Source organism: Asterias amurensis, chromosome 4, assembly GCF_032118995.1.
Source record: "Asterias amurensis chromosome 4, ASM3211899v1".
Classification (NCBI taxonomy): Eukaryota; Metazoa; Echinodermata; class Asteroidea; order Forcipulatida; family Asteriidae; genus Asterias; species Asterias amurensis.
The window spans coordinates 1,696,939-1,719,295 of record NC_092651.1 but is presented as its reverse complement, the minus strand read 5'-3'; the positions used below and the strand labels follow the sequence as shown (position 1 = coordinate 1,719,295).

The following is a 22,357-nucleotide window of genomic DNA, read 5'->3' as shown; positions in this document are numbered from 1 at the left end:
AAAATGAAGCAGTCTTGTTTGCAGTATTTATGTCCAGCATTACTTAAAATACAACTATTGTATGGTTCCCCACGAGACAACTGAAAAAACTGACAGCATAAACCATGCATTCGCATTGCCCATTGCGGTGTATACTTCATAAACAAAACACACAATTATACAAACTCAGAGTTGTACATGTACATGTGGTTTCATATTTTTCTCTCTTTATTCCATAACTGTGCGACTTATAAAATAAGTTGAAAAAGCAAATGCACAAAGTCAGTTGAATAATAATTGTCTTAAGAGACAAGTAAACAAAACCGTCATCGTAAATGTAAGTTTTGTCACTGAACTTCATGTTCAACTATATACATATTTTTTACAATATTAAAATGTCTTCACCAAGTGAAAGAAGTAGAACCAGTGAGAAGGTTTCCAAACAAACTGACATTAGAACTATTAATAAATACCCACACCTAAATTACAAATGGAAGCCTTCCTTCACCGGGGATGTGGTTCTTTTTGGGGTTTATTCCCATCCTCTTGTTTCAAATCAAATACCAAACAACAAACTCGTCAAATTTGATTTAGGTACTGTAGTCGTATTTCTAAGAAAATAACAAAACTGTTTTTATTTTGTCTGCTAACATTATTAAACAAATTAGTTGCAGTACCTGTTGCTAATTACAGGATTTGAATCGGCCCCCTGTCATCGGCCACACTCGGTGGTCTAGTGGTTAGACTGCTGCTCTACCAAGGCAAAGGTCATGGGTTCGAATTCTAACCAAGGTAGTATGCCTGTGGATCCTTTCCGCAAGTATACAGTATATATCAATTGTCGGCATAGGGCATGTAAGAAAGAAAAAAAGCTTACTTTGATTTGGCAAACTTCTATAAAAGTCAAGTACTGGGATGAATTTACGCAGGGACTGAATTGTTTTAGACAGAAACATTTCACAAGGCATACAAAAATTTATTGGTAATGATATCAGGTTTTTAGAAAAAAAGTATATCCTTAAAAAGGGAAAGTGCACATTTGGTAACTACTCAAAACAAATATTAACTTAAAAACTGATTTGGTAGCGAGCATTGGAGAGCTGATGATAGTATTAACCATTGACTGTGGAAAATGGCTCCCTCTGAAGTAACGTAGTTTTTGAGAAAGAGGTAATTTCTCACTAAAATATTATAAGACTTCTAGCTAGAAGTCTTTTATTCCTATCTGAAAGCACACAAATTCGTCGAACAAGGGTGTTTTTTCTTTCATCATTTTCTCGCAACTTCGATGACCAATTGAGCCCAAATTTAAACCAAGTGAGACCACTGGTCTTTGACAATTACCAAACGAGTACAGTGCTTTTAAGAGAATTGTCAATTTGTTTGTTTGAACGCTACAATGTAGTATATCATCATTCCTATGAGTAAAAAATATTTCTGAGTGCAGTAGTGAGAACATGTCATGAGTTTGAAACAAAGTGAAGCCGAGTCAAATAATAATAATAATAAAAATAATGCATTTATAATTCGCCATCTATCTAGTGTACAAGACCCTATTCCGAGGCGCAGAACAAAAAACAATACATACAACAAAAAATGCAAATGGTGTATGTAAAATCCAAGTAGAACTTTGTCATTTGATTGGAGGAAAGATGTTTCTGGCATCCAATCACAGTGAGAGCATTTTGGCGAGTGTTTTTTGTGTGGTCGGGGCATTTGGTCTAGCGCGCAAGAAAGTAACTAAAAAAGGATGGGACGAAATTTAATGATGAATACCAAAATGAAAAGCACACGACGTCTGCCATGTAGTGGATTAAATACCTCATGACAATCATCAAATCAAAAGACAAGGATCAGCTTTATAGAAAGTGCATCGTTACATACACAGTAAAGCTATTGGCATGATTGGTAACACATGTCATGATAAAGACTTTTACAGAATGCGGATTAAGACGATCTACCAACTCGCATGCCCATAACTGGTCCACTTAAATGACTGTAAAAAACTTTCTGAATGGTCCTTCTCTTCCTTGCCATGGTTACTAGCAGTGATTCAAGCACAACTATTGTCAGCTTTGATAAGCAATGAAGGATTAATAAATACATGTACATCCGATGGTTCATGTTCAAACTGGCAATCAGACGCCCTCTGTAAGCCACTACATCAGACGGCAGCATTTCTTATGGAATAAGGTAATCGCTTTAGCTGGTCTTCGATATTTCACTGCCCTCCTGGTGACAATTAAAACATCGCTCAATCCAAACCTAAAGACCCAGCTGTTCACTTCCTGGCAATTAAAAACAGAAATAATTGTTAATATTTTTGTAATAATGCCGTGGTTTGCGTTTTATCCGAGAACACAGACTCCTTATTTGTCAAAATATATATAGTTACACTACTCGGGTCGAACTGGGCTTGAGAAGTTGTAACCACAGGTTTTTGCAAAGTTAGAAAATCGTTTGTGCCACCCAGGCCAATCCTGGGCAGCATGAACAGCCTAATTGTGATGTAGGCCGATAGCGTTGAGGTCTTAACCTGGATGATATTATGTACATGTAGGTGCAGCTGAGGCTGCCACCCTGTCGCAAGGGTTTAGATGGTTGGTTTTGTGGGTATAAAAAGGCAGCAAGAGGCACCTAATGTAAGGTCTTTTCAGAGCGCGGTAGGTGCTAGGCATGTGCTACCATACAAGTCTGTGTTGGACAGCCATACTGGAAAGTGAACACCAAGGCAATAACGCATGATAGAGTAGTTCTGAGAATGTCTTGTAAAAATGTAATGATCATACTAAAACACATTTTGAATTTTCCACACACAAAACACATAGGTAAAATGTAAATCAGCTTGCCTTTAGGACAACACTGAACTCTAAACAATATGTATTCTTCGACAACAAACAAGACGATTGTACAAACTTCTTACTTTTTTGCACCACCAAATCCTGAGAATCCCATCATGGCTGCCATATCAGGATCAACACCTGAATCCAAATCATCATCGTCTGCCTTTCGTTTTCTATCTTGCCTCTGCTCTCTTTTGTAGGCCTTCTGTTTGGCTTCCTGGTAAATCAAACCATAATCAAACAAATTATTAGAATGAAGGTAATAATAATTGTAGCTTCTTATACAGCACACATGTCCCTCACTCACTGATGCTCCTGGCTCTGTAACAGTATTTCCTGCAATGAGACATAATCCTTTGATAGCACCATGTTATATTTTACAAGGTGCTGTGGTGCAATTTGCTTCCGTTCAGACCAGGAACACCAGGGCGAACCCCTTTCTCTTCGATAAGTGAACTGGGATCTTTTACATGCGTTACATAACACATGGGACCAACGGCTTACGTCCTATCCGAAGGATGAAGCAAGGGTGCAGTGTCTTGCTTAAGAACACAAGTGTCATGGCTGGGGATTCGAACCCCGACTCTGATCAGAAACACCAGAGTTTGAATTCGGTGCTCTTAACCGCTCGACCATGACACTTCCAAAATCAAGGAACTCATAACCTGTCAAAACTGAGGCATAATGCAACAATTGTACGTGACTCTTCTGGGGTTAAAAAAACAAAACAATTCTTGTGCAAATTTAATCATGTATGAAGAAAGAAAAAAAAGACCCCCCCCCCTCTACAAGTTTAAGAATGTTTCCTACCTCTTCTCTGAGTTCTTGCATTCTTGATTCAAAGTCGTAATCTTTCTTTTTCTCTTCACGCTTCCTCTTGTTCAGCTCAAAACGCTTTTTGACTTGGTCCAAGGTAGAGCGTTCAACTTTCATGGACATGCCAAGATTCCGTTGATCTGCAAACCAAAATGGAGGCAAGATTGGTTGATTTTGTATCGCATATAAAAAACAGTGTTCTTACGCATTGGGGATTCTCTTTGGTTATGTTTCCATTTACAAAAAAGGACGTGACTATTCGTCTAGCCTCAGTTTTATTACACTAATTTGAATGGGAGGGAAAGAAAGCAGTTGGAATGTCTTTTGTATTGTTGAATTTTAAAGAAGCTGTATTTGGTAGTGTTGTTGACTTTGGTCGGTGACTTGGACTCGAGTATGACTCGAGTCACCAATTTTGTTGACTTGCGACTTGACTTGATTTGGACAAAAAATTACATGTCACTTGACTTGACTTGACTTAGGCAAAAATCACTTGAGAGCTAAGAATTGACTTAAACTAATTCACGACATTGCAAATCTTAAAATGTTTCCATGAAAAATCAAATCAGTTCCGCCTGTGACAATATTTATAAACAAGCGCAGCCCCAGTGCAAAATAGGCACGAGATTGATTCCACCGGCTGGCCAAACTTTGGTCCATGTCTGGTGTTCACCTCCATAGGCAGATGTATTTCCAAGTACTTTACGGTTGGTAATCAGACTACTGTCACTAATTTTTCACAAACACACATTGACAATGTTTTTACTTTTTCACAACTTTACTGATGGTAGTGATGCCTCCCGTTGCAAGAAATTACTCTCATCTGTAATCTGCATACGCAAACAACAACTGCCGATTGTATCAACAAATCATAGTTTTTCGAAAGAAAAATATAAAAAAATGAAACAAAGATAGTCTACGAAAAGATTTGATTTAACTTAAGTTTGTCTGAAATATTTATGATTAATGAGTGTGAACATATTTTGGGACATTATGCAACTTGGTACTTACGTTTCTTGCCGTTGATGTGATCAAGGAAGTTGATGGAGTCTTTAACAACGCAGTCACACACATTGCAGTAGTACCCGCCCATCTGTGATGAGGGTGTCGTCTTAGTGATGACCTGTGACTTGCCGAGGCGGGACTCCAGGTCAACTTTGTACTCTCTTTGCTTGAGAAGTTCTCGTCTAACTGGTGGCTCATTTCGTTTTCTCTCTGTTAAAGGGAAGGTATACATTTGGTAATCCCTCTCTTAAATTTAAAGGCAATAAAAACTTTTTAAGAGAAGCCTATAGCAGCTTGTGCCCCTGAGCAAGACACATGCTTCTCACCACCCAGGGGTATATTCTGCATTCATGATCAACCTGGTACTTTGAAATTAGTTATTTGGGGGCAATTAAATTAAAATGATCACAAGTATCTTTGAAAAAGGGTTCCAAGCTTTTTTGGGTTTTGCAGAGTAAGAAAGAATGGCAAATGATTGAACAAATTTCTCCCCGCAGTTTATCACATAACAAATAAATTAAGAAAGTTTTTAGTAGAATGTTTGGCATTGTGAAGGAATGTATCTGAATGTTGAACTCACCATTTTCAGTACTGTCATCATCCTCCTTATCCAACCGCTCCTTAGCGATCTTCTCAAATTCATCCCTGTCCCACTTCCTCCTGTGGTCATCAGGTCTCTAAAAATACATAAAATAATAAATGAACAAGTTTCATATGAATTACACATTTTCGATTCAACTTAAGAACAAAGAAACAAACTAGGCTGCCTCGTTTGCCGTCAGCTGGCCACAGTTTGCTGACAGTTTTTGAGACATGCGAATCTTTGTGCATGACGGCCATCTTTGCGTGTCTCCCCCCATCCTCCCCCCCACCCAGCATAGCACGCAAATCTTCATGCAGGCTAGCCATCTTTGCGTTTGTCCCCCAGTGCCTATAGACCTTAATCGCAATTTCCGCCTGACTTATTGGGACTTTGCTGAATTGCAGAAAAGCACTGTGGGAAGGTCCTACAATTTTTTTAAAGGATTTCCTCTTCTTCTTTTTTATCGATTGAAAAAAATACCCCAATGAAAAGCACTCTGACAGTGGCAATATAGATGTTCATAAAATCAAATTGCGGTCGGGTCTCTGTTGCATTCTCTGCATGCACACGGAGGCCCTGTAAGCGAGAAAAGTAAGTTCCACACTTGCTAAAAAGTCTTCCAATCGATTGAAAATGGAATTGCTTAAAACATTATTTGAGTCATATGTAAAATGTATTTTGTATTTAGTTTTACTTCATGATTTCATGGGCACATGACACGCTCGGTACTTTACAATTTGCTTTACAAGTTTCTTTGTTAGATGTGTGTCCGTGACCTTCAATTTATAAAAACTACAACTGTAATTTCTTGCATTTGCCTACCCCCCCCCCCAAAAAAAATAATAATAATAATAATAAAAGTAATAATGATGTTAACAATTAATAATAACAAATAATCAAGTCCTACCCCCCCCCCCTCCCCATTTACTCAGCCCTTCTCACTAAAACCAAAGTTGCAGAATAACACTTTTCATATAAATTATACTTGCACCGTTTTTCTTGAAAAATTGCTAACACGTTGGTGCAGGTTGTCGGAACATAGGGGTGTCGGAACATAGGGGTGTTTTGGTTGTCGCAATAAATGGGTGTCGGAACATAGGGGTGTCGGAATATAGGGGTGTCGGAACATAGGGGTGTCGGAACATAGGGGTGTCGGATTATAGGTTGAGTTGTCGGAACATAGGGGTGTCGGAACATAGGGGTGTCGGAACATAGGGGTGTCGGAACATAGGGATGTCGGAATATAGAGCAGTCACCCTGCCAAGTGTGCATGTGTCCCTTGGCCTTCACCCCACCAAACCCTTGAGGAGACTCGCGACGTGTGCCAATTCAGTATAGTACGACTGTGCTAATGTCCCCGCATAGCTCAGCTGCTGCACACACGTACACCACCATGACCGCCACTGGTGTGACCCGAACACCGTGGCCATCCATCAACTTGTCGTGGCCATCTTTCGGCTTATCTGACATAAGTTTAATAGACAACCCACCGTCCGAGTTGTCCAACCGGTTGAGTTGTCTGATCAAAATTCAACATGAACGTGATCTTGACATGAACTATTTATTATTATTAACTTGAAATGAACTTGTCTTATGGTTGAATGCAACTTTTTAGGCCATCGAGTTGTTTGACCCGCGATGGACGAGTTTGTCTAAATGAGTGACATCCTTTTGTACACAAAAACATTGATTACTACGTCCAAACTTTTGGTTGATCCTGCTGAGTAAACCAACGTAAACGTTAAAGACACTTTGACACTATTGGTAATTGTCAAAGACCAGTCTTCTCACTTGATGTATCTCAACATGCATTAAATAACAAACCTGTGAAAATTTGAGCTCAATTGGTCGTCGTAGTTGCAAGATAATAATGAAAGAAAAAACACACTCTTGTCACACGAAGTTTAGAATAGATGGTTGGGATAACTTTCTGTATGGCGCCACCGCTTTTTCACTAATTTTTACAAAAGGGGATATCTCATTGAGGTAAATTAGATATTATATTATTTCATATCGATTGAAAAAGTGGTGGCGCCATACGGAAACTTTTCCAATTACTTCTTTCTAGAAAATTATGTATGTCACATCTAGACCCAGTGACTGGGGCGCTAGATTCCTTTTTTCAAAATTTTGACATTATTCGAAAAAAGGAATCTAGCGCCCCAGTCACTCACATTGTCACATCAGACTCCAGACAGAGACAGAGAGGGAGCTATTTCTCACAATGTTTTATACCATCAACCTCTCCCATTACTCGTCACGTCACCAAGTAAGGTTTTATGCTAATAATTATTTTGAGTAATTACCAATAAAAGCAATAGTGTCCACTGCCTTCTACATGTACCTCGGGCCAGACCATGCTTTAACCATATAGATACTAGCTCTATGCTTTACCGTACAATAATACAACAATACAAATAAATGCACTAAAAATCGCACTCACTTCACTCAATCAAATCTTGCTCATAAATAGTTGATAATGTTTATATTCATTGTAAAACTTATCCCCATGTTCCTGGCTGTTTGTCTTCCATTAGTAAAACTGTTACATATCTGAAAATACTCACGTTTGCGGAGCTGTTTGAAGCCATTTCATCAGCCAAAATGTCATACGCGTTGGACGATTTTCCTTATTATTCGCAGTTGGGAACTTGTCAGTATGCTAATGCAGGAGACCCGATTGAGGATAATATAGCGCCGCGTGGTATAGAGCACCGCCAGCTAGCTAACGGCGATGTACGATCTATGGTCCCGATTACGAACTGTTTACACTACGGTGTATTAAAGAGAACACCCTGAAGTTACAATATTATGTATCCAGAAACATTCGAGATGAACTAAGGGCACATCATTAAAATACTTTTGTTTTTATTTTGTATGAATGTCAAATATTAAACAGCTTGTCAATATCCAACCCCAACATATAGATCAAAGTCAAATAGCTTAGTTTATGATAGTTTGTATGACATTTATAAGCCTGCATACATTCACCCTTGCTATTGACTTGTAGGGTGAAAATCAATTATTTATAAGAACAATGATTCCGGGTCCAAACTTAGGGCTAACGTTAGGGCAATGAAAAAAAAGAACTTTTCAACACAATGACACTAAAAAAAAGACACACTTGAGATGTAAAGTATCATGATTTTCTTTTTTATTTACCCCTTGAGAATTCTTAATAAAATAATACTTTTAAACAACAGGCACAGCTGAAAGGTTTGTAAAAGCTTAAAATTTTGTCTTAATGTTTCACTTTGAAAAATAAACTGATTTATAACCAGGGTTTTATTAGCCAAGTGTCCTGTGCATTTGATACCATGCAATTTAAGCTGTACTGCTATTTAAAAGTTGCAGAGACAGTGACGTAGTCAAGAGATACACAAGCTAAAATCTGACTTTCCAAACCTTATTTTGGCCACAGCTGAATTTCCACAAAGATCATTTCAAGGTTTTTCTAGCCTGCAACCAGTAGAATTTCTCCATAAATAGGGCCGATTTAATCAACCCACCCAACAGTCAAAATATACAGTCAACTCTGCTTATAAACAAAACATAGTAAAGAGGTTTAATACCAATTCCAAAATTTCATAGACTTCTTTGTGTTTCTTTATTTTGAATTAATTGAATTGAACCTTGTTACAACAAGAGTAACTGTACTGGATCGAGACACTACTGTTGGGGTAAACCAATGACGCATTTCACGTAGGAAAATTTGTGATTATCAATAATTTAATTTTTAAAATGTTCCAATCAGTTTGATACTGTTGCAAAATTCTTAATAATGCAAATTGTACTAGGGGTAGCACACTTTTTACGGGCGACATGTATTATTTGCAGAAATTAATTTAGGGGCCTACGTGAAGTCTGATACCACCGATTAATTGACTAGATTTTCTGCTGGCTACAAAGTGACAACTGTCAGTACTTGTATATATTATTTCCATTATCTCTATTGGTATGGTGATAAATGCTGTTTTGTTTAATGAACAAAAAGCAGTAGTGTCTGGATAAATATGAAGCTTGCTATAAAACTATGCAATCAGCAGCTGATCCCACATGCCAGGAGTTATCTTCAGTTTGTAACGCCTTCATATGTGGTGGGCTTTCCAGTCTTTTTGATTATCGCCAACAGTTCATCGGAGCTCATGGCAGACTCAACGATAACCTTCTGTGTCTCCAGGCTGACATCAAACTTTGCTACTTTGTCTGTCAAATATAAAACCACATTGAGCTGTTATAACAAAAAAGTAACAAACTAAAGGTTACTTCTTCCTGAGGCCAAATTTCATGAAGCTGTTTTTACTTCCTAACAATTGCTCAGCACAGAAAAGAAACTGCTAAGCAGATACAGTTTCCAGCCCACACTAAAACACCATGTGAGTTTTGAGCTAGCCCCTGCTAATTCAAAACTCTGTAATCAACAGTATTGTAGGATACCATTGTAGGATGCCTGCCACACAACTTCCCTGAATAACAAATGATTCTTTAAGTCCCACATAAGAAATGTTGTGTCATAGAGCAGTTCCAACAAGTCTACTTCGTTCTGTAAATGCATTCATCCCAAGTTGTGGAATCGATTGTATGGGGGGATACATTTATTTCAAAACTAAAGGGCCAATGAATGCAGACATTACTACATTTATTAGTAAAAATGTGAAACGGATGTGGATTCTCTATCATTTTATAAAAAAGCTAACTATGAAAATCAAAATCAAATTTGGCTCTTAGCGGACCAGGTGTGGCTAAAATTTGTAATTCGAATTGAATATGCTGTATTTTTTAATGCTTGAGGGCGCTCTCAATAGTATTTTTATCACTTCCGGGGGTATACCCAATTCAACCTGCACAGTTTTAATAGGCATTCTGTCATTTTTGTTGCGCCGCAGTTTGAAGTTGCTTTAGAGGAGGATTATAATGGCTCCTTTAAAGCTCTTATTGTCCGTGATGGTTAAGATGTCTGTGGTGGTAATGTGTTCTAGTCTTTAATAACTGTTTTGGGTATGACTGAATATACCCCCAGAAGTGACTGAGTGCCCCCTTCATGCTGTCAAAATTATGGTGCATTGGCATCAAACCATAATTATGAGCACCACAGGTAACTATTGTTAAATCAGTATGGATCGTTACCTCCTTGCTTGGTGAGAACTCGAGTCACAGCCCCGGAGCAGCCCTCACAAGTCATTTCCACTTGGAAAACATGTTTCTGTTGAGATATTATGAGATAATTAATAATAATAGGTCATTGTCTGCACAGTCAGATCATTGTTACTGTATGATTGTTTTTGTACGTAGCATCCAAAAAGTTGCTTAAATAATTGCTTCCAATTCCGCTCTCCCGATCGCGCTGCGCTATAGACTGTGCAAGTCTCGCGCGCACCGGAGCGAGAAAACACGACAACTGAAGAACTTTATTTTTTTGTGAATCAAATCTTTGCTTTAATTTATTCTTAATGCCGAATCTGAACAACAAAAATACCCATTAGAGCTTGTTTAAATAAGTTTTAGCTTTTTAAACAAATACACAATTATCGGTTAAAGTCTATGTATTAAGCTTGGGCGGTTCCAGAAATTTGGGGCTCGGTTCCGGTTCCGAAAAAAAGCTCGGTTCTGAGACATACCCGGTTCCAATTCAATATAAAACACACACACACAATTGAGCCGATCTATTTTACCTGAAAATAACCAAGTTAATCAGACATCGGTTCCGAGCTCACACACACACAATTGGAGCCGATCTATTTTTAAAGAAAACACCAGAATACCCACCCCAATGATCAGACATCGTGCCACCGAGCACCTATTTTCCCTGCATTTAAACAAGTCTTTGATTTAGCCGGCAGTACGATCATTGTGTAGCAGTATGTCCGTAGTGTAGTACATCCGTAGTGCAGTACATCCGTAGTGCATGCAGTGTGTCGTCTCTGTACATACAAGTGTACTATGCCTGTACATGCCTGTACATACATACATACATACATACATACAGCACTGTGTGTTTTGTGCATGGGGCAAGCTTTTATGAATTATGGATATATCGGCAGCCAATCACAACGTGCTGTCTATACATGAACATGTATATGCATGACATGTACATGCATACATGTGGTGGTTGTAGAAGATGCCTATGTGTGTGCACTGTGTATGCAGCCACATGTGATAGTTGATACTCATGTCGGCTTGAAGCCTTTGCACACTGTATCTGCGGTCACCGCTTTCAACATCAAGCCTGAATTTCTAGAGCCGGTTCGTCGCAGGATCGGCTCCACAGAGCCTTTTATAATTGGGACTCGGTCTTTTAAAATCGGAACCGACAAAAGCGGGTACCCGGTTCCACAGAAGAGTGGAACCGCAAGTCCGGTTTTCAATTTGGAACCGGGTAGAACCGGGTAACCGAAGGGACCGCCCAAGCTTACTATGTATGGACACAAGTAAAACTCTGGGACAAGGATGTTTGTTTGATTTTAAATGTTTTGAAACCCCTTTTGTAAATCTACGCCCGAATGTGAAACTACTAAAAGCTGGTCTATACGCGGACGCACGATGGTCGCAAGGGCGTTAGATAAACGCGTGACGCATTTTAAAGAGGGAGCCGACGCCCAAGCGACCAATGAAAAGGCTTTCCACCCCGCGCGGCCAAAACAAGCGTCTGCGTAAGTTTCTTGATCGGAGATGGGCACAAATTCTTAATTTTTTACAACTAACCTGACCTGAGGTCAAGTTTAAATATTGGTTTTTCTTCGTTATTATGTTGACTTTATTTTTACTTTTATATATGTTGTTAATTAGTATTACATTTTTAAGTTAAAATTTAACAACATATGTCATTTTTATGGTCATAAACTACACTAGATTAAAGTAATGGACGAAACAAAATCTCCCCAACGTAAAACTCCATAAGGTTGGGACCACAATGGTCCCGGAAGTTCAAATCTGCGCGAGACTTGCACAGTCTATTGAAATATCTATTGGTCGCGGCTACTATGCACACATTTTTGTGCACACAAAAAACAAATTAAATTGTGCAAAGCATATAAATCAGGATGTTGCTTTACTCGAAATGATATCAAAATACTGACCTGTGTCGCCATGTTAAAGTAACGTATCTAATGAAGCTTCTTGCAAATCAAGTATGATGTATTTTAGAGATGAAAATTTCACAGTTTCTTTACAGTAAATACACACCATTCGCGTCCAGCAAAACAATAAAAGTCCCGTTGGATGACGTGTGCGTGGGTCACGTTGTCACACACGTGACACACCACCTGGTACAGGTCAGGTGGTCGCAGTGACAACAGTAAACAGTGAAATGTGGGCGGTGCACCTACTTCAACAAGACCATTGTAGTTGCACACGCATAAAATAACAAGCCTGTGAAAATTTGGGCTCAATCGGTCATCAAAGTTGCGAGAAAATGATGAAAGAAAAAACACCCTTGTTGGACGAATTTGTGTGCTTTCAGTCTGATGCTCGTTACCAAGTTTTTGAGATAATATTTGTTTTGAGTAATTACCAAACGTGTGCTAATAACCGAACTTTTTCAAACAAAGAAATTAAAACCAGAACAAAATTTACATAACTTTCAAAGTCAGATAGGAATAAAAGACTTCTACCTAGAAGTCTTTTATTATTTCAGTGAGAATTTACCTCTTTCTCAAAAACTACGTTACTCCAGAGGGAGTCGGTTTCCCACAATGTTTTATACATCAACAGCTCTCCAATGCTCGTTACCAAGTTTTTGAGATAATATTTGTTTTGAGTAATTACCAAACGTGTGCTAATAACCGAACTTTTTCAAACAAAGAAATTAAAACCAGAACAAAATTTACATAACTTTCAAAGAAAAATCAGTTTATTTCATCCAGGTAGGTAGCATTTCAAAATTTCAGTTAATTAAATTACAAAGTTCTTATGAAAATTTCACAATTCTATTATCATCCTGATTTCGTTTATAGAGTTAATCATTTTAATATTAAAATATATATTCTGAAATTAAATCAATCAATATATTACATTTTAAATACTAAAAATTGTAATTTAAATAACAATTAGGTAAGCATATAATTATAATATAATTCAAATTCTGGCAATATGCGCATTTATATATAATTAGAAAAAATTACAAGAACACCTTTTTCTAATTCAGCATTAAGTATACACAAATATAAAATAAAATTTATGCAATATAAATTTGGAGCTTTAACAACGAGTACTTGATGTGTGTTGCCCTTCACTATGATTTCAAAACGGAATGTAAATCTGTATCTTGGTTGGGTTGGTGGTATTAACAGTTGCCCTTTTCCAGATCATCTTTTTAAAATTATTAGACAGTCACATTTTTCCAGAGTGAATTTATAGATCTAAGTTATTTCTAGGTAAACCCAGTGGGCCACACTTGCTCTAAGCTATGACACCATTTTATTTATGCCCATTGATAAGTCCTGTACTAGTGGTTTTCACCGGCTGGGTCACATTTTGTTTGAGTATGTGTGAACATCATTAGTCAAAGATACCTTAGATGCAAAGAGGAAATGAGCACTGGTGTATTTGCATCACAGTAAAAGGAATAAAAGACTGGCGTAGGACAGCTGTGGATTGATGTACATGAATGTCAAAATTAGCAGCCATAATTGTGGAGTTTTAATTGTTTATTATCATACTATAAAAAGTACAAAATTAAAGACTTAAAAAAAAAAAATTGATTATTTTTTTTGCAGCGTAGCCATCGATTTTTCCTGTAAAATACTCTTAACCCTTATTTCATTTTTTGATAAGAAACAAGTTTATAATTTGCAGAGTTATACAAGGTTGGTCATGGAATGATATCGCTTAACAAAAAGTGTACTTAATTGTTGGTTCATACAATGATAAGATAAAAAGGCCACTGCAGTTTCATTGGAATAGATTGTTGTTACCATGGGAAGCAGGGTTGGGGGCAGTCCCTAATATAAGTCTCCATGTAACCTGTGTTGACTTGCATCATAGCGGTGTATGTTGTCAACTATTGTGTACAAAGAAAGAAAAAAAGAAAAATTAACACTATAACTTAACAAAGACTTATTTTCAACATTGGAATACTATGTTTGTTAGACAAGCTCCTCACATTTCTAGGTTCCACCCAAACTCCCCCCTCCTCCTCAGGGTTATTCTTTAACAGTGGTCTGCTGGCCAAATGCCAGTTGAAATACCCAAGGGCCAGTCACAAATATGGTCCAGCTAGCTTTCAGTGTTGAAAGGCATCCCTATTTTTTATGAAATACAGACTGAATTGGCAGACTAGTAAAGTTATATGCTTACTGGTCCTGCTGGGCTAGTCCATTTATTAACAAACTTAAGGGCAAACCCTGCATTTATAATTGAAACTCACCAAATTGAGAACTGGCTTTGTTGACAAAACATTGTACACAGAACTATAACCCAAAGCCTGAAAAAGAAGAGATACAATCATTAGTACAAACAGCATGGTTAAAACCAACCACCAATTACAGGACTCGTCTTCCAGTGTTGATTTAGGTTAAGAGTAGCATTCCTACCTTTTGAGTTGTGTTGGTCATACATTTGGTTGCTGGTGTTCTTCTATCATCAAAGAATGGTGGTTTCTCAATAGGATCATAGTTGGTCTGAACCAAGAACCACTTCCCATTCTTTGGATCCAATCTGGATGCAGCAAGATAAAAAAAGAAGCTCTGGTTATCAATTTCTTTTCTGAAACTCGGAAAGATATGAATTCAAGTGATAGTCAAGGGATTATGTGAAACATGACTATGTGTAAATTTGTTGCTGGTACAATCAAATTTCAGCCTTAAATACAAGCATTTGTGTTTGAACTGATTCAAACATAATAACATTTCCCACAGGTGTTTTCATTACATAATCTTTAAGACTTGAGGAATACAATAAAAGGCTCACATTCTGCTGTATAAGGACGGGTTCAATGAGTATTGGGTTCTTGGCCAGGGTCATATGAGCGAAGTGTAGGAAAAACCCAGATTAAGCAAAGACTGAGCAGGATACCAGTCACAGATGGAGCAGTTTTTGTGCTTGAATAGCTCTTTGAAAATGGGCCCACAGCATTAACACATAATGCCAGCATTAAAATACTTACTCTTCAACGTAAGCTTTCTCCTTGCGGTCAAGGACAATGATAGCGCCCTCTCCTGTCTTATTGCCTCCAATTATGACGTAGCCTGGGGACAAAAGCTTGGCATTGACAACCCTGTTCTTTGTACTGTTGTAACTGAAAGTGAAATTGAGAACATTTCATGACATTAACCATCTTCAAATCAACAGTATCTCTCTCCTAGGCAAATTATCACCAAAAGCCCAACCAAAGGACGACATAAAATACTGAAGTACCATGGAAGCAATACTTGTGGCGTGTCGTGGCCGAGCAAGTAGGAGCACTGAACTCAAGCTCTGGGGTTTCTGTTCAGCAGAGTGTGGTTTGGAGTCCCGGTTAGGACTCACGTGTCTTTAAGCCAGACACTTTATAAGTGCTTCGTTTTTAAGATGGGATGTAAAGCCGATGGAATCGTGTGTGGTGTAATGCACCTAAAAGAACCCAGTACTCTTATCGTAAAGAGAACGAGTTTGCCCCTGTGTTCCTGGTTTGATTGGCAGCACATTCTGCTACAGCACCTTAAACCCTAACATCGTCCTATGTAAAGGAATAGGTCTCATACTTCAAGCTATACAGTACCTAACAGCTTAGAAAATACTGAATGTTAAAGTTTTCCCGAGCAACTGAGGGCTACATGTACGTGTACTAGAAGCCACTATTACAATGCCACTATTACACTCTTCCATAAAAAAAAAAATGAACATGTTTTTGTGCAAAACTAGCTATACTCATCGTGGAACCACTTACTCTATTGCTCCTACGAGTGTATCGCGGAGGAAGAATCCCATCCATTGCTCTGACCTTTGACCCAGAAACCATTCTAGAACACCCAAGAAGCCTCCATTAATATTGAAACGCTCATTCATAGTCAGTGTCAGAATACCCTGGTAGATGAAGCCAAAAAAGACTATGTGTTTAAATGCATATTTAGGAAGATTTCAATCTCTACATCTTGTGAACAGGGAAAACACAATTCTGACAAATAAATTTCCTTCGGAGAGGGAATTTGTTCTGAAACAAAATTTGATGTTTGATACTTCTCAAACCTTGTTTGTTTGTTTGTTTATTTTTTTTAGATGATCTTCCCGTCGAGGGAAGTCTGCGAAAATCCCACAAGGGGATAAGAACACCTAGATGGCAACAGCCAATCTCTCTCATACGAACATTAGTTTAACATCTATGATTATGAGTAGCACAAATCAATCATTTCTGAGTCAGTTAATACATGTAGTTGACAATACTTATTACCGTCATAGTGAAATCAGCAGATAGCTTGGGGATTTGAACCAACAGCGTTTTTATTGCAAGTCCTGCTGCACTGTTGTGACATTCTCCCCAGTAGAAAAATATGTCACAAAGATGGTGAATACAGTGGGTAAATTTCAAGATCTGTGGTACACGCCGCAGATTGCATGAAGTATGGAAATAAATATAATTTTGAATTAAATTGAAAAATTATGTTTCATCAAAGGTTTCTCTACCTCTAACATTATTTTACTTACAGGTTTAATTCCTGTCAGAACACCGATGTAGCCGGCAAAGTGTACAGCTTTAGCGACAGTTTTCCCCTTTCTTTGGTAGTCAACATTCACAATTAATGGTCTCAGCTTCTCTGTCAGGGCCCACTTCTCAGTCTTGATGTCCCATCTAAAACAGTTGAAATTACAAAGGCACAAGGGAAATCATTTGAACAATTCAGTACAAACAAGTGTTGAATGGTTCTAAGGTTTGCGGTAGCACCATGTGTGAATCTCTTTTGAGTAGTGTGGCTCTGGAACACAATATCCTTCAACACATTTAAAGGCAGTGGACACTATTGGTAATTGTCAAAGACTAGCCTTCACAGTTACTGTATCTCAATATATGCATAAAATAACAAACCTGTGAAAATTTGAGCTCAATCGGTCATTGAAGTTGCGAGATAATAATGAAAGAAGAAAACACCCTTGTCACACGAAGTTGTGTGCGTTTAGATGGTTGATTTCGAGACCTCAAAATTCGTGGAAAATTACTTCTCTCTCGAAAAGTATGGCACTTCAGAGGGAGCCGTTTCTCACATTGTTATATACCATCAACCTCTCCCCATCACTCGTCACCAAGAAAGGTTTTATGCTAATAATTATTTTGAGTAATTACCAATAGTGTCCACTGCCTTTAAGACACTTCTAAAAGCCCACTTGCTTCAGAAGTCTACCATCAATGACGTATTCACCCTTCTGTGCCTCAGCGCCTTTTGAACAAACCTTTGATTTTAGGGCTTTATAAATTCTGTATGATTGATTGATTGCAAAAAGTGCACACTTCTAACCAGCTGTATTTACTTACCCAAGAAACAATCCAAAATCAAGATTACGTGAATGGAAAAGTGTTCCTGAAATGTAAGAAAATGGTTTAAAGATTTAAGTTTCTTGACTCTTCATTCAGTTTACCAGCACATTGAGATACCTGTTATGCTGCATGGTCCAACAAGCTAAAGTATAGGTTCTAGTCAGAGCCTTAAGCTCTTGGGGGGTGAACAGATAACAGTTTCATCCAGCAATTAAGCATAGCAATAACTAAACTAAGCTTGTAAATTTGGTTTGTACTGAATGTACAGGTGGTGTGTTTGTACGTGAACCTCGCCATGCAGTGCCTCAAATCACATTAACACTGTGATTGCGTTAGTTCAAATCCCCCTCTTGCCAAATTGTCTTTGTTCAAGTCATTTAAAATTACACTTGTGGAATGATGTTTTGTTTTTTTGCTAATAAGCAAAAAGTGAAATATTTCCCTTACCATTTGGGCTTTCAGCAACAATTGATGTGCACACTGTAAACACTTCATAGAAAATATTGTATAAAACAATATGACCTGTGGTATAAAATCCATAATGCAAAAAAAAGAAAATAAGGTCACTTGTGTTGAATTACATCTGCATAGAAAGTCAAGCCATTTTGCTATTTTACTAAAACATTGTGTGGAAAATGAGGATAGTCTACACTGCTGATAAAATGTTTTATTGTTGATTTTGAGTGCACCAAGACCATGTCCAGAAATGATTTTAACCTCAAATTTAATAACCACAAACAAAACCGGCTATTATTTTTTTCTTTTTTAAGTAGCTGTAGTTGCCAATTCAGATACGGCATTTTTGAATACTGTACCTAGAGGAAGTCCTGATGAAACAGCTATCCCAACAAGCTCCCCCTGGTAAGGCTGGGGAAAGGTGAAGACAAGAGGACCCTGAAAGAAAACACATTCATCATATCAAATGGTAGAATTTTTGTAACCAATACACAAAAAGAGTGCTGATGAGATCTGTCCTGCCAATATACCATCTATAAATCAGGCCAAATTCATTAGCTTTTGGACATTGCTGTGGGCTTACAATGAAAAGTATTATGACACTTTAAAAGGTCAAGATGGAAACAATGTTTTGGAAGGAGTGCTTTGGGCTATGAAAAGCATTTGAATATGCCTCAAAATTGTGTTTTAGCAGAAAATATTGCTTAGCAAATTTCGTTGCTTAGCAAAAAATGTTATTGACAATAACTTCATAATTTATATACAATGAGTGGGGTACCAGTTTAGCATTGTAAACTTGGTGGAATGTCGGCTGGTAAAATGTTTCTGCTCAGCAAGATTTGTGTGTGCTTAGCAAGTTTTTGTACCTGCAGGGTTTACAAAATTGGGCCATATATGCTAGATCCTAAGCCATTAAATGTTTGTTTGCTTACCAAGATGTCATCCACTATGCTAATCAGCTTGGTGTCATTCTTGATAAAGTAACCAATCAGATCAAGGACATCAGTGATCATTGCCTTCAACTAAACCAATCAAAACATATAATATGCTTAAACCACAATCACTTCAGAATGGTGCTGGTGGTCTATGATTTGAGTATCATAGGGGAAAACTATTTGATTGTCATTGATTTCTACAAATGTTAGTTTACTGTTTAAGTGTTAGTTTCTAAACCCCTTTGGATGTTGGTCGATCCTGCTGTGTTGGAACCATACAACAACAAATTGCTTAACAAATTTGCTGACAATAACTTTATAATTTATATACATGCCTGGCCACATGGGTCTTTTCGAAGCCATGTTAAAAATGGCATCAACAATCAGCAGATTAGCATGTACATGTTTATTAGTATGCTATGCTATATGAAATGCATTTTCAAAAGGGTTTTTAAAAAAAGGAAATCAACAATCAACTATTTTTGGTCTTATCAGTATAAGATTGAATATTTACTCAAGATTTACTTCAGAAGGTTGTTACTATTTTGTGGCCGACTTTAAGATCCATTGTGTAACCTGCGGAAATGTTTGATGTGGTATTGTTCTTCAGTTCCAGAGTTTTTTCTCTTCATTTCATTATTTATTTGTTGAAAAGAATCAATCCAACTACATGTATGGAATTTTTTAATCAGTCATATTGTTAAAACAATGATTTCCCCACATAATTTGGCAGTATATACGTATAATATACTAGCGAGTTTCCCATGCACTAATGGCACGGGTAAGCCCACTTCTTTTAGTCAGTTGTGGCTCTCTTTCAACATCAGTTATTAAGACCATGATAAAAGAGAGCTATAACAGCCCAACAAGGTAGGGGTGGGTCACAAGAACTTACAAATATACTTGTAATTGAGAGTCTTTACCTCTGCACTTTTGTTCTTCATAAGAGGTTTCCATCGTTCTTCAGGATCTAGATCAAGGTTCAAGACGAACGTTGGGACAGTTGTTTCAGAGTCGGTGCTCGGTGGAGGATATTTCACATCTGTCCGGCAGGCTTTATCGGTGAACTTCGTTTTAAAAACAAAAAGGAATATAAATGAAATGACTAGCTGTCACGTTTTTGTACAAGAGTTGCAATAATTGTAACCCTCTGATAGGCCATATGTGGTGTTACTAGCTCAGTAGCTGCTTCTGGCATTATACCGATCCATTAGGCTTCGCCCACAACACACGTGTGTGCAAGAACACGTGAGCCTCTCCAATGCCTTTCTGCACAACTCTGCTTCGTGCACCAAGCATACGCGCACGCATGTTGGACTCGATTTGTGGACCTTCGCTGCGTTGTGATTTGTAAATACGCAATGGGACGAGACTTACTAACTTATTGCCTACCCATGGCAACACTTTAAGATAGTCAAACTAAGGGCTCCAGAGGAAGACAAACGAGGATTGTTTTGTTTTTTCAATGCAAGTTTTTTTTAGTAAATGTCCAGGGCAATTTTAGATTTATTAGCAGTGAGTATGACTATGAGCATGATAATGTACTACAGCCAGTACCAGTACACCAGGGCTCAAGTTAGCCCTGGTAGGACGTCAGTCAGTGCCACCCTGCAACGGAGTAGTCCAACCTGGGCTAGGCTCAGGTTTAACAATGTTTAAAAGAAAAACACACACGACCTGAGACAGCAGGGCTTCCAATTAATAAACAGCAAAGTTTGTGGTAACACCATGACCACACCATGTGATGCTGGAATACCCGGAAAAATTTTACGACCTCGCCACCAACTTCCGGCCTGTTTTTTTTTTTTTTGCACCCGAGGATGTATATATGCGGTAACCCTTCTTCTCAGGTAAGAAAAAAATTCAGTGGTTTTGGAGTTAGGTAACGGCGGATAAGTTGGTGGCGACGACCGGAAGATTATCCGAATACCCTACCAAGTCATATTCAAAACTTTCGAAACACACCACCAACACACGAGTCCAGACATTCAAGAATAAATTAAAAAACACATCTATTCTAACAGTAAACACTAGACTAGTCACTAGTGTAGTAGTGCAACAGTACCAATGCAATCAATAGGCAATTCAATAACAGAGTTTGGTGTTTGTTTCCTCCTTTAGAAAGTTGTTTAAACTTTAATCAAGTACTCTTTACTCACCGGATACGCATCTTGGCAAAGCCCGGGAACCATGAAAATTGTCAGCATGGCTGCTAGAAGGAGTAATAGCCTCATCGTGAAGAATATTTAAAGAAATGTTAGACTTAAATCGTTATATTTAATATCTAAACCAGGGTCTCTGTTTATAGGCAACACCAAAATTTCTGACGCACTAATCTGTAACAACTTACACGCGTGGTTCCTATACTCTCGTACGTTAAAGTATAGTCCTCCACAGGTGGTGAAGCACCAGACTGCTCTTTATCGAATCACGTGACTGCGAACTCTGCTCCAATGTTGTGATGGGGGCGGGGCGGGGTAGGGAGGGGAAATACATCATCATGATTTGAATAACAACAATAACATAAAATAAACTAGGAGGGGTGAAGGGTTGAGATTGCCCAGAATAATTATTCATTTGAATACTGAAAATAAGATAGAGTCGATGTCCACTTCCAAATACACAGGAATCTGAAATTTTTACCGTACTTTTGTTCTGTCCCTCTTTCTTTGAGATTTGTATATACTTTTTGTGAGTAGCGTAAACAAACATATTTGGGAGATCAACAAAGTTAGTAAGTCTTATATCATGTCTTATTTGAATTCACATAGTAGTTGTTCTGCGTATACCGCCGCTGCGTTCAGCTAAATATTGTTTGTTTTAGAATTTATACCTCCACTTTGACCCGCCGACTGTTTACGCTACTGTGCTTAAAGGAACACGTTGCCTTGGATCGGACGAGTTTGTCTATGAAAAGCGTTTGAAACCATTTGTCATGAAATGCATATGGTTAGAAAGATCTTTTGAATGTAGAATATAATGATCCACACAAGTATCAGTCGAAATTGAACGCTTTTCATCTTACGTCGCGAACTAACACGGTCGGCCATTTATGGGAGTCAAATTTTTGACCCCCATAAATGGCCGACCATGTTTGTCGACGAAGTAAAACGAAAACCACGCAATTTCGAGGCATATCTGTGTAGATCATTGTATTCTATTTTAACATCTTTCTAACCATACCGATTTTATAACAAACGGTTCATAGCGCTTTACAAAGACCAACTCGACCGACCCCAGGCAACGTGTTCCTTTAATTGCTAATCAATTGCCGATCAAGGTTCACTTGGTTCAA

At 38.0% G+C, this 22,357-nt stretch overlaps 3 protein-coding genes across 3 annotated transcripts; all 3 read right to left on the bottom strand.

Annotated features, from left to right (window-relative positions):
* Positions 1-184: 184 nt before the first annotated feature.
* LOC139936583 (zinc finger matrin-type protein 2-like) lies at positions 185-7,898 on the bottom strand. The gene is made up of 6 exons (XM_071931424.1): positions 7,794-7,898; positions 5,224-5,320; positions 4,650-4,853; positions 3,633-3,778; positions 2,903-3,039; positions 185-2,267 (listed from the first exon to the last, which is right to left on the bottom strand). Exons 1-6 carry the CDS (start codon positions 7,815-7,817, stop codon positions 2,261-2,263), a joined length of 615 nt encoding a protein of 204 aa, XP_071787525.1. The 5' UTR covers positions 7,818-7,898; the 3' UTR covers positions 185-2,260.
* A 460-nt stretch (positions 7,899-8,358) lies between these two features.
* Positions 8,359-12,452, bottom strand: LOC139936113 (copper transport protein ATOX1-like). The gene is made up of 3 exons (XM_071930844.1): positions 12,303-12,452; positions 10,354-10,429; positions 8,359-9,432 (listed from the first exon to the last, which is right to left on the bottom strand). Exons 1-3 carry the CDS (start codon positions 12,312-12,314, stop codon positions 9,299-9,301), a joined length of 222 nt encoding a protein of 73 aa, XP_071786945.1. The 5' UTR covers positions 12,315-12,452; the 3' UTR covers positions 8,359-9,298.
* A 638-nt stretch (positions 12,453-13,090) lies between these two features.
* LOC139936547 (acid ceramidase-like) lies at positions 13,091-21,386 on the bottom strand. The gene is made up of 12 exons (XM_071931376.1): positions 21,222-21,386; positions 19,986-20,129; positions 19,060-19,149; positions 18,487-18,565; positions 18,119-18,193; positions 17,669-17,714; positions 16,846-16,990; positions 16,091-16,227; positions 15,329-15,460; positions 14,757-14,880; positions 14,591-14,647; positions 13,091-14,224 (listed from the first exon to the last, which is right to left on the bottom strand). The coding sequence occupies exons 1-12, from the start codon at positions 21,294-21,296 to the stop codon at positions 14,135-14,137; spliced, it is 1,194 nt and encodes a 397-aa protein (XP_071787477.1). The 5' UTR covers positions 21,297-21,386; the 3' UTR covers positions 13,091-14,134.
* Between the last annotated feature and the right edge of the window lie 971 nt (positions 21,387-22,357).